The 12,309-nt window shown below is 43.0% G+C and overlaps 1 protein-coding gene across 1 annotated transcript in view; it reads right to left on the reverse strand.

Annotated features, from left to right (window-relative positions):
• ELAPOR2 (endosome-lysosome associated apoptosis and autophagy regulator family member 2) overlaps nucleotides 1–12,309 on the reverse strand; it is a 108,568-nt gene that overhangs the window by 46,287 nt on the left and 49,972 nt on the right. The window contains exon 2 of the mRNA XM_065857093.2: nucleotides 6,077–6,197. Coding sequence (XP_065713165.1) covers nucleotides 6,077–6,197 — 121 coding nt within the window. The remainder of the gene's footprint in view (nucleotides 1–6,076; nucleotides 6,198–12,309) is intronic.

Genomic DNA, 12,309 nt, shown 5'->3' on the forward strand with positions numbered 1-12,309 from the left:
ACAGAATTTGCTTGAATACAAATCTAGTTGAAAATGAACAGGTGTAAACTTTATGTCAGAAGGCCATAACACAAGCACACAGATTTTGCCAGATGTATAACATTGATTTTATATTATCCACTACAGAGGTACGTATGCTTCTACACCATATGTTATAAAATTGCCAGCTTCCCACTGACTTCAAAGGAATTAGGAGCAGACCCACTTCTTACTGGCTTGGGATACCCAGTCTTACCAGAGACTGAGAGAACACAATTTAAAACCTTCTATTTAAGTTTTCTGTTACAAAAGCATAATGTTAAAACTCCTGCAGATCACTTATATTGCCTTGAAGTGTTATAAAACCCACAAGTCTTAAAAAAAAGATCATTTGCCCTAATTGTATCTAAAGTGCACAGCAATTAGCACGAAGATCCATATCTCCTCCTGTGGTATCCTAGGAGCAGATTACACACGTTAGAATAAACTCAACAAACACAGCTCCGTAGCAATAAATCTGGGCAAATCTTGCTCTCGGTAAAGACCCCAAAGTCCCTCGGTAAAGTCCCCAGTAAAGTCCGTTGCCCCAGAAAAGCCCATTGTAATTAAGGACGGTCTATTTTCTGAAGTCAGTGGAGCTTTTCACACGCTAACCTCTTGGCACAGGCTCACAGGCCTCGCCTCAAAACTGAAGCACGTTTCTGATTTCAAACAAGTTGCTCCCGCCTTAGTGGCACCAAGTAAAGGTGGAGTTTGCTAAGCAGAGCCATTGACAACTCCACAGCACTCTACTTGGTCAAGTTCTTCCATATTATCAGTATTTTTGTGTCTCCTTTCTTAAGAAATCTTGCTGATTCTAGCTGGTATTTAGATGCTGACTATAGCAGTGACCCTATCAGCACTTTTCCCCATTGAACATGGCAAATTCAGCTCATTTTGAAGTTGCACCATTGTTCTCTCTACAGTTGCTTTATTATGCACATGGCACCCTTAAAATTAACAAATATTTATGAAATAAGGTGCAACCCATTCCTGTTTAGGATGGCAAAAATAACTTATTTTCTGTGGACTAAGATAGTTAATATTAAAAAAAGAGTTAGAGGACAAATGTGAACCTTTTAAGCCCTCTTTGGTCACAAACTCTGCTGAAAGAAGCTTATCAGTGCCCCTGGGCACAACAAGGGCACTCTCTGAACCAGATACTTGGGTTGTACTTGAGTAAAGCGAGATAAAAAGGAGGAAGGAAAGGAGACTTGGAAGGAAGGAAGTGTCCAAATGCAGACTTTTAATTTGACTGTAAAACATGCAGCAGATGGTCAGGCTGGTAGAAAAACCTGACTGTGGCCACCGAAACACAGTGTAGTGTCTATGCCAACTCCTGTTCCCACTGCCAGGCCCTGAATGGTCCCCATTAGACACAGCACACAGCCCCCACACCAAAACAGAGGGTTTTCAGAGATACCAGCCATATGGGGGTGCAGGCAAGGGCTTAGCTCCCAAAGTAAACTGTTCCCATTGACTGCCATAAATATTTTCCATTTAAAAAGCCAGGCACACTGCCCTGGTGGCAGCAGTCCTTATCAGCTAAATTCCTTTCTTGCTATGAGATGCATGAGGAGATCATAGCGAGATCTGTTGTAATTAAAAATGAACAAGACCAAATCAGTTAAGCACATTCAAGTTGCAATGTAGTGATTCAGAAGTCGGGGTTTTGCTGAGGGAGGATATCTGTCTGTCACCCACCCAACACAATGCTACCCTGCCTCCAAAAAGGTTCTGGGAAGATGCCTAGAGGGGACATCTTAACCATCAAAGGAGAGCCACAGAGAGTAGCTTTAGGAGTCATAAATACTGTGTTTTTCCTGGCCAAGATCCTTGCTGCACTATTAACATATCTCTCTGCAGGATTCCTTGCAATTGTCACGTGCCGGTGTCAAAAATATGGCTCATCTCTGACCAAAGACAAGCAGGAGAGGTGGCCGAGCAGTCTGGCATGGCTATACCTTGAGGTACTGCACCCAATGACAAAATGCAGGCTGTCACCTTGATGTGGGGTCTGAAAGCGGCAATGGCCACAGCCTCACAGGGCCAAGCAGATCGGGGGAGAAAAAAAAAAAGAGGAGAGTGAAATATGGAAAGGGGAATGTTGTCCCAGTTCATTGCAAGTGAGCTACTGTGCTGTTCCTGCACCTTCCCTCCCACTTCTGGGGTCACTGCATGGCAGGACCTCCTACAGCATCACAAATATCTGCCAGGTGAGGTTCCTTCTTTCCTCCTACCTCCCTGGATGGTAAAGGTGTTGTGGGGACAGTGGCAGGAGGGGAAGGTGGTCTCATCACGCTGCTCTCTGCTCAGTGCAAGATGAAGTAAGAAAAAAAACCCTTCATCTAATACTCAGGTCATAAAGCAGTCAAAATATTACAGTCTTTTGTATGCTGAACCTCATGACTAATCCTCAGAGGACCCTTTGTTCTCTGCAAGTAAACTTTGCTGATTAAGATTTTGAAGACCAGAACGGGATGAATCCTGGCATGTTTGGGAGCCTACAGCCGTTTCGGGCAGTTGCTCTCGGCAGGTCACAGTCAGCTGTGCTTTGCAGGTCGGCGTGTGCTTCAAAATGCAGCAGAGCACAGAGATACCCAACCTAATTTGAAATGGGTTCATTCGAATGAAAAGCCATAAAACACAACATCCTGAAAATGAGCACATCTCGAGACACTGGCTAAGTGCCAGTGCCACAGTTAGATTGCTCCAGATACGTGAAGCACCTGAGCTGGTACATTTTTAGTAGTCTCAAGTGTCTTTCCGCTCCACTGGAGACCACAGACTAGACATATTTACAGAGATGATTGGAGACATTTAACACATTGTTATACCGTCTTTCAAATTCCTAGTTCAGGGACAATTTAAAAAGAATGACTGCTGAGCATTTGGAAGTAGGAGAGGTTGGCATAGTGTTGTCAGGATCCAAAATTAATGAGAGTCTGCAAGTCACTTCTGTTTTCAGGGAGCAGTAAAGATCAATAGCAGATATTCTCAAGCGGCAGGCATTTCTGAATAGATGAAAACAACTGAAAATAGTGCATCATGAAGTCAGCAGCAATGGCAGATAGATGTATTCCAAAAAAACACACATTTTCACCCAGATTCCTCCATATCCAGTGTCCTAACTGCCGCCAAGGACCACTGAGGGCTCTGCCAGCCTCAAGGAGACAAAAAAAAAAGCCCTAAGAACTCATGCTGCTATACAACTGAAACCCTTTTTTAAGAGGAAAGACATAGTTGGCTCAGCTATATCTCAGGACTAGTAGATAACAACCAAAACTTCTGAAGATAACAGATCTGCCTGTGGTGACTGTACTGTGGTCCCCAGCTTCGCAGCTTGAAGAACTGAAAGAGACACCTAAGGGAGGCCAGGACTCTACCAATCATCAGGATGAGCCCTAGTGTCCCGATGCTCTAGTGTAGGGTAGGATCCACCAGATGTAGTAGAAACTGAATAACTGTGTAGAATGACCAGAAAGACTCATCACTCATCTCAAAGGATATGCCATGCTTAGCGGTATTTCCTGATACGCTTCAAGATAAAATAACTCTAGACATAAGAGAAAAGGAAGACATCCCATGGAATCATTAAATACTTGGTGAGATGTGTTTGCACCCCCTGGCCAAGCCTGTAGCACAGCTCTCGCTCTACACATGATCCACTGAGAACATATGTTGTAGCAGCCCCAAACGCAAAAACTTTCATTTTCCTGAGGCTATAGCATTTTGTGCTTTTTAGTATAAGACATCCTTGGTCCAGCTCCTGTGTTGTCAGATGAGACAGTAGCCACCAGTTCAGAGAAGACAAGACAATGAGGAACGGTCTATCTGGCAACATTTTCAGTACGACTCACCATCAACAACTCCTATTGTACAAACTCTGAAGAGCTGAAGGGCACATAATTTCCAGAAGCTGCCTCTCCCAGTATATCCCACCCACTGCAGAATGGACTGTCAGCCAAACTCTACGTTGGTTCAAATATTTCGCAGTAAAAGCCACAGTGTTAGCCAAGCCGAATGGGAGGGGTGTTCCCTACACATTCCTGCAGTGATTGACTGCTGTTGACAGATTCATGTTTTCAGCCTGAAAGATTAGCTGTTCTTAAAGCAAAAGGTGAAAGACTATGAGACAAGAAACCTAAAATGACTTTTGCCATCAGAATACAGCCAGACATCTCCTGAAGCCGGATAATCTACTGCAGACACACACAAAAAAAGACAGAACTACATTAACACTGCTGCACTCCTAAGACCCCAGAGAGATGAGATCTGAAAGGCTCAGTAAAAAAAGTCAAATACCCAATTGCTTCTCAAACCAGCTGAACTGTCATGGGACTTAACAGCAACATGAGGAGAAACATAACTGAGATGAGTTTTCCAGTGTATTTAACTGAATCTTCTACTTTGGTGTATAATATCACAGACAATTGACTGGGCAGAATTTTCCCCTTGTCTAGCAGGGGGCCAGATATGGAGAAGCCAGAGATTAATTTATTGTTATAGAACAGTTGAATTTTCATTGAAATTGATTTAAGACCAAAAAGACACACAAATAAGAGGAGATGAAGAGGGAAGCGCACCATTTGTTGAAATCTGTGGCAATAAGTTGAGGACAGTGCAACACTGCTGAACCTTAAACCATTTATCACAAGGTTTAAGAAGAAAAAGTGAAAAAATGAGTTATACGTATGTTCTCTGGCATACACCAAAAGTGGTTGCCCAGCAGAAGGAATAACACTATGTGCTCCTTTATAGTGCAGACAGCAAAAAGTAACAGGCTTGAAGTAAAACAAGGGAGATTCAGCAGCAGAAAAAGCTGTAACAGGAGGGAAATGAATAGAACAAAATAGATGACCAAATATCTGGGGAGCCTGCAGGCCCTTCATCACCAGAGGTCTCTGAAAACAGTACAGCCAAGCATCAGCCATGAATGACAAAGTCATTGCTACTATAGCTATTTGGGCTGGGGCGTGAATTATGGGATCACCTGAGGTGCTTCCCAGCTCTGTATTTCTGTAATTAAAAAACACATCCTAAGGATATACAGAGATGCCACATTTAAAACCTTAGAAACTAAACCCAAATGCTAGGAATGACACAGATAGTTTTATAAATCATGCTTGCAAGCAATCAGATATCTTTCCAGTGGTCAACACTGCTACAGAAAACATTTATACGCCTTACACTGGAACATATGCTGTAAAGAAATGAACAATAAACCTTTACAGGAGGAGAATCAGAAGTGAATAAAATCTCACCATTCCTGCAGTACAACTGAAAGGATGTTGCCATTGTTCATCCCACTTGTCAGATACAAAAATTTATACCCTCGTACAAACTACTGAGAAAGTAAAGCACTTATAGGATCTTTTGTGAAGAGAATTGCTAGAGCAAGGAAGTACAATGGGAACGGGCGTTCAGCTTGGGAAGCTACAAATCAGTGAGGGAACAGATCAAAAGTGCTTGCAGAGCAGCAGTTCACTTATGTCCCCAGATACAAAGAAGTGTTTTAACATTAAAAAAAAATGCAGGACCACATGATATGAGAACACTCCAAGTTGTTAAAAATAAATACATAAATAAATAAAATACAAAAGCTTAATCATGAAAATGACTCAGGCAAATAAGATATCTGCCACTACTTATGCATTCAGCTTATTAATTAGCTGATTAATTAGGTAATGAGAATATGAACACTATGCAAATATAATTTGGCCACTCCTGGTCACCATTTTGTCCAACACAGCTACAGTCGAACTGGAGAGCTGCAGAACTTAAGAGTACGGCAGCTCAAGACAAGCAACCACATCTTTTCAAGTCGTGTTTTAAGAGGTGTAGCTTGTCTATGAATTAGACCTGTAGCAGATATTGAGTTATACAACTACACTACAAAGACAATCCCTGCTCCACAGCTCCAGGCGAATAGAAGGATTGGAGGGGATGGACTAGCCCAGGGATGCTCAGGACATCAGAGACAGAGCTAAGAAGCCACACAAGGGTAAAGAGCACAAACAGCTAACAGCAGTCTGTAACATGAAAAATGCCAACATACTGCATTCTTTCCCTTTCACCGGGTCGGGTAGTCCAGAGCACTCCACCGATGGGTTCGGGACAGCCACTCTCCATCTGGAGCCACTGCTGTCGCATTCGGTGTACTCGAAGTGGTAATCTGTCTGCAAGCAATTACAAAGAGTTTCAGTTTCATCATAACATTTGCATAATAAGCTCATTAATCAAGACTGGGATTAGTAAATTCAGTTATAATTAAACCAGAAAGGAAGTAACTGGAGTGGAACATACTGTGCAGCACTCTCACTGCTTTGATGATCACCGTGTATCATGACAGAGCAAGCACAAAGCACATTGGACATCGTGCAGAACAAATGTTAAAGCAGAGGGTGGGATTTGCAAAAGCACTTGAGAGACAGGACACAGATTCCACTAGAATTTTTTTCCCAGTCTCTTAAAGCAGGATTGATTCCAAACTTCTGGCCATCATGGTATGTGACCTACAGCAGCCAGCCAGGCTTCCTCTTTGGTCAACAGAGCAAGATGTACCCAGAGCACAAGTCATCCCATGTTAGGCTGGATGTCTAAGATGGACGGGATGAATAATCTTTTGCAAGTGCCTTCCCCTCTTCTCCAATTTCAGAGGAAGCCCAGAGAAATTAGGGGACATAAACCCAGTATTGGGATACCTCTGAAAATGCCATCCAGTTCAACTCTGAGGAGTGCCTCAAGGTATGACGTGGGGAAGATCATCCCCATGGTCTCTGTGACCAAGATAAACCCTGAGTAGTCTAATGGAAAAGCTATAAACTTCCTAGCACTAGCTAGAAGAGAACATTAGCTAGTTATCTTATGAATAATATTGATTCAGATCCTAAATACAATCAAGACTCATATCTACTCACATTTTTAGTTTTGTCTTTGTAGCTTTATTTCCAAATTCATGGCCCAGAATTTTAGTACTTAAATAAATCCCAGCAACATCTCATTCTAGAATTGGTTTGGTATCAAAAGGGAGTTTGGATGAAGTTAGCAGAATTGTTGCATACCTTTCTTCAAAGGGAACAGACCTATATTAAAATGACACAAAAAAATGGCAAGCTCCATGAGGTGGCTCCACAGGGGCAAGGCCACCTCCAGCTCCCTTTGTGGCCAACAGAGGGAAAGCATTGGCCACATGCTTATTTTAGACACCTGCTGCAGAACTGGTTTGGACGGAGACTTCCCCATTTCCTCAGGGGAACCCCACCTTTGACACTGCACAGCCCTGTGTGGCCCATAGAAATAACACAAAATCATGGGACTGAGGAAAACGGGACCAGAGCTTTAGCCACAGGCTCAAGATTTACACAGCTTTAGGGTAGACTAGTGTGGTGGATCTATAAAATGTGTTGGTTCCTTTCAATTTAGCTGGCTTGTCCTGGCAGGACTGGCCACAAATCGAAGTGGGGAAAGGCAATGGTCATGTCCACCACCCAAGAGACAAGGAGAAGTGCTCCTTAGCTGGCATAGCTCTCCCATGAGGCAGCATAAATCTGCCTTCCTGAAGATCTCTGCTGCCACAACTGCAGACATCAGTCCCTAAGCTATGGGCCCCGAGGAGGAGGTATTCTGTGCACATAAGGATTATTTTGGGGGAGATCTTCTCCTTCTACGGCCCCTTGCAGTGCCAGCATCCCACATGATGGAGCAGAACAGGGGGAATCAGGTGGAAAAAGGTCGGTCCATGCTGGGTCTGGTATAGATTAGTTAATCCCTGCAAATATTCAGCAGGCTCATAAGAAGACTTGCAATTCTGCTCATTTACTTATAGAAAAACAAACAACACTGAGTTTAATACTTTTCTTACTGCTACCATAGCTCTCCAGAGATATTCAGACATTAATATAGTTCTATCTAAATATCATTAAAGCCTTTGGTATTTTGCTTCCGAGTGCAAATAATATTCTGATTTCTCTGGAATTAATATTTTCATGGTTCAATAAATGCCTTTGTGGTTCAGCCTGTGGTTTACAAACTTAACTAACAGCACAGCAGAAAGAAAAACTATTTGTTTCAAAAATAAATTCAAGTATAGGAAGGTACTATCAAACTCAGAGCTATATATGAAATATAATATACCACATTCCCAACTCTATGAATATATTCAATTAAAATACACATTTTCCCTCTTTCATTATATAATCTTCAACAAACAGAAAAGAAACAGTCTTTAATCATCTTCATGTGAAATCTGCCTGTAAGACAACCAGAATATATAAATAACATATCTGTAAAAGATCCACCTCATAGTTCATATGACATAAGAAAAAATGATCTATTAAATTAAATATGCAAGACTGGAGTGAAGTAAGGAAAAAGATATAGAAACTCTCTGAATGCGACTCCTTTTCAGATCTCATTTCTATTTCATATCAGGTCAAAACAATTATAGAGAGCAGTTTGGTACCAACAATCCAGGTCATTCTCACGGCCTCCCACCCTCTCAAAATCCACTTCAAGGGACGCCGAGCCAGCAACCCCTCTGCAGCCATGGAGGGGCCAGGAGGTCCCAGAAGTGGTGCGGTTGGCAGAGACACCCCATGCTGTGCAGAAATGGCCCCTCTAATGGTGAATGACTGTCAGCTATCACTGGAGATTAAAAAGTCAGGACAGTAACTAAAATTATAAAGAAAAAAAGGGTTTCTGCTCTCATTCCACATTCAGGTGGAAGAGTCAGGTCTCCATCCTTGCTCTTTCACCTATTCATGGAAATCTCTCCAACTTCAATGAGCAAAATGAGGTTTCCGGGGGAGACAGACCCAGCAAATGTCCTTTCCTCTGAGCACCCCATCCCTGTGTGCAGCTCGCTGTGTCCACCGAGCAGTCTCCAGACTCACTAGGAAGGCTGTACAGCTGAACTAAGTTCTTACGTGGCCTCTTTCCATTGCTTTTTCCTCTACCATGATCAGTTCTTTTATGGAAGAGGGGGAATATTTTTTCAGTTTTCTATCTGACTTCCAACTCAGTTTTATGTCTAAAAACTGCTCCATGGACCTGCTTGTTCCTCTAGTAACTGACTGTAATAAAGACTTTGCAAATTAATTTCTGCCGTTGGTCACACATACACCACTCCAAAATCCATTCCAGCTACCATCTTCTCCCTTATGCTATAGTTTTCCCTAGAAACAACCACTGAGGGTACAGTTGTATCTCTTGTTTAAAACCAGAAAATACTGCGTTGCATCACAGACATGACAACAGCTCATAGCTCTGGCTGCACCATAGCTCTGGCTGCCAGCTTTAAATTAACCACCCTGGCTACTTATAGCAGGTGAATATAAATGCATAGATCTTTCACTCAGCTAAATTATCCAGCATCTCAAGCTGATTTAGCAGCCATAGTGATGCCGTCCTCAGCACCCAGCATAGCTCAGGTCCATCCTATGAGTTGGAAGCAGCCCTGACGGCAGCACAGACACACATGATGTATGCAAGCCCTGGAAATCGCCCATTAACGCTGGCTTACCAGGCTCAGCACTTCTAATCTGCCTCGGCAATTTGAACTTCCAAATATAGAAGGCTGACAGGAGCCTCCTCAGCACCATGGGATGCTTACAACACCTTTGCATCTCACTGAAAAGTGTTGTTCCATTATGCTGGGATTTCTTCTCCTCCCTGATGGATAGAGAAATTTCTTCACCCACTCATTCTCTGAAATGAATTTCATTGCAAACCCATTGCCAGATGTTATCTGTTGCCAGCTATTACTCTGTTTTTGCTTTCAGTGTTTTTTCCCCACTATCATCCAGACATATAGTATCTTTAAATTTGGACATGGGCCTGTTTTCATTTTAACTGTAGTTCTGACTCTGTTTTATTACTTTCCTGGGCTTGGCCCTAATGTTCTAAACATGTCCCTCCCCCAGTTCAGCTGTTATTTCCTATAACATTTCCTGTTTTATTGCTCATAATTCCTAGGCTTTGGCAAAAAAGGTTTGAGTTTCAGACTCAGAGAGTAGGTTTCCATAGTAAAATATCTCTCAGGAAAAAAATGAACACCACCACATATAGGGTTAAGCTTAAAATAAAAGCAATTTTCTAAATGGAAAATTGATGCTGTTCCAAGAAGCTGCTCAGAATCAATGTGTAGTCCTCAGCATTAAATTTCAAATGAAAGGTTAACAGTAACCTGAAAAACGTCACCAAAAATAGGCAAGTGCATTTGGCTTACCCTACAATGAATCTTGTGTTATTGTTCTTGAAGAATTAGTGAAATCACATCTGCAGTACCACGCAAAGCCATTATAGGAAACTCTCTGACGTACGTATGCTCTCTTTGAAGGACATTGTGTACAAAGAGATGCCCTCATGCATGCACACGATGTCAAAGAGATGGTGCACTGGTCACAGCTCTGCCAGGGGGAGAAAAAAATGACAGAATATGTCCAACATCCTATGTTCAGAAAGCATCGATATGGGATTGATGGCGTGGGTCTGCCACCCTTGTACACATCCTGTGCAAACCTCCAGCAGACACCTCCTGGCTCTGTGGCAGCACCTGCACCTCCTGCTCTGCAGCCCTTCCCCAGCTCCCAGACCACCACGAGCTGGCTGAGTGACAATTCAGTGAGGCATTTCCCTTCAGCGTCTCCTCCAACTCCACTGCCCCTCTTCTCATACAATCCTTGGCCTGACTTCAGGTGGCACCAAGTGGTCCTCCTTGCTCGGGTACCCAGACCCAGTGCCTGTAGTGTTAGATGTCCCCAGTGCAGAGTTCTGCATCTGAGATAGTCACCTCATGGTCCTTTACAACAGTTGACAGACACAGGGCACAGCTCCTCTCAAATGTCCATTTCCGGGCTTTTCTGAAACTCTAGAAGTATCAGTTTCCTCTCCAATGGCTGAGAGCTTTCTCACAGGCTCCGTAGAACTGAGCTGTCTCCATGACAAAGACCAACATCCACTTCAATGCCTTTCCTACTTTTATCCACCAATCTTTTCATTCCCTCCTTTCACCTAGATCACCTATATCACAGAATCACAGAATCACAGAATATCAGGGATTGGAAGGGACCTCAAAAGCTCATCCAGTCCAATCCCCCTGCCGGAGCAGGAACACCCAGATGAGGTTACACAGGAAGGTGTCCAGGCGGGTTTGAATGTCTGCAGAGTAGGACACATTTTTCCTTCAGCCAGTTCGCAGTCCACCTCACTACCCGATCATCCAGACTGCACTCCCTCAGTTTAGCTGTGAGGATGCTGTGAGAGACTGTGTCAAAGGCTTTACTGAAGTCAAGGTAGACGACGTCCACTGCTCTGCCATCATCCATCCACCTCGTTATGTCCTCATAAAAGGCAATGAGGTTGGTCAAACATGACTTCCCCTTGGTGAAGCCATGTTGACTGCCCCTAATGACCCTCTTCTCCTTGATATGCCTTGAGATCACACCAAGGATAAGTTGTTCCATCACTTTCTCAGGGATGGAGGTGAGGCTGACCGGTCTATAGTTACCCAGGTCCTCCTTCTTGCCCTTTTTGAAGACTGGAGATGCCCTGTAACCCTCCCCACTCAACTAGAACTGAAGGGCAGAGAGGTCACACGTCCTTCACCCAGTTCCCAGTGGTTGATCTGGGCAGAAAACAATGGATGAAGCCCCGGAGCAACAAACATTTGCTATATCTGTTACGAAATATAATAGAAGAGTCTCTTGCAATTTAACAGCTTGCTCTGCTCATGTTGTTTTCCAAACACAGACATCACTGAAGCAAAAAAAAAAAACAAAATAATTGACCCTACCTGCCACAACATTACTAAACAACAACTCTCAAGAGGTCCATCACTTATTCCTTCCCTGAACTCACGCTGCTTGTTCCACTGATACTTTTGCTTAACCCGATTTACGGCACACAATGCTATTAAAAGATATTGTTTGCCAAAAGGGGTATCCATAATCTTCACAGACCCATGTGCTACCTGTTTTTACATGTGCAACAGGGATTAGCTGTGTATTTAAAAAAAAAAAAAGAAAAAAAAAGACCCACACACAAATAAAAGCCTCTTTAGGGAAAGAATGAATATAGGAGACAATGCTTTCACTTTCCTGGGACACCAAGATGTGATATGCCAAAAGACATCAGCTGTAGAAAAGATGTAAAAACCTGGCAATGTCTCTACCTGGCTGTTATCCCATGTCTGGCCTCTGCATCGTTTGCACACTCAGGAATTACATTTTCAACACTTTCAGACCACTCCAGTGCTTTCAAGTGCTGCCTATCAGTCACTTCTCCTAATTC

Source organism: Patagioenas fasciata, chromosome 1, assembly GCF_037038585.1.
Source record: "Patagioenas fasciata isolate bPatFas1 chromosome 1, bPatFas1.hap1, whole genome shotgun sequence".
Lineage (NCBI taxonomy): Eukaryota > Metazoa > Chordata > Aves > Columbiformes > Columbidae > Patagioenas > Patagioenas fasciata.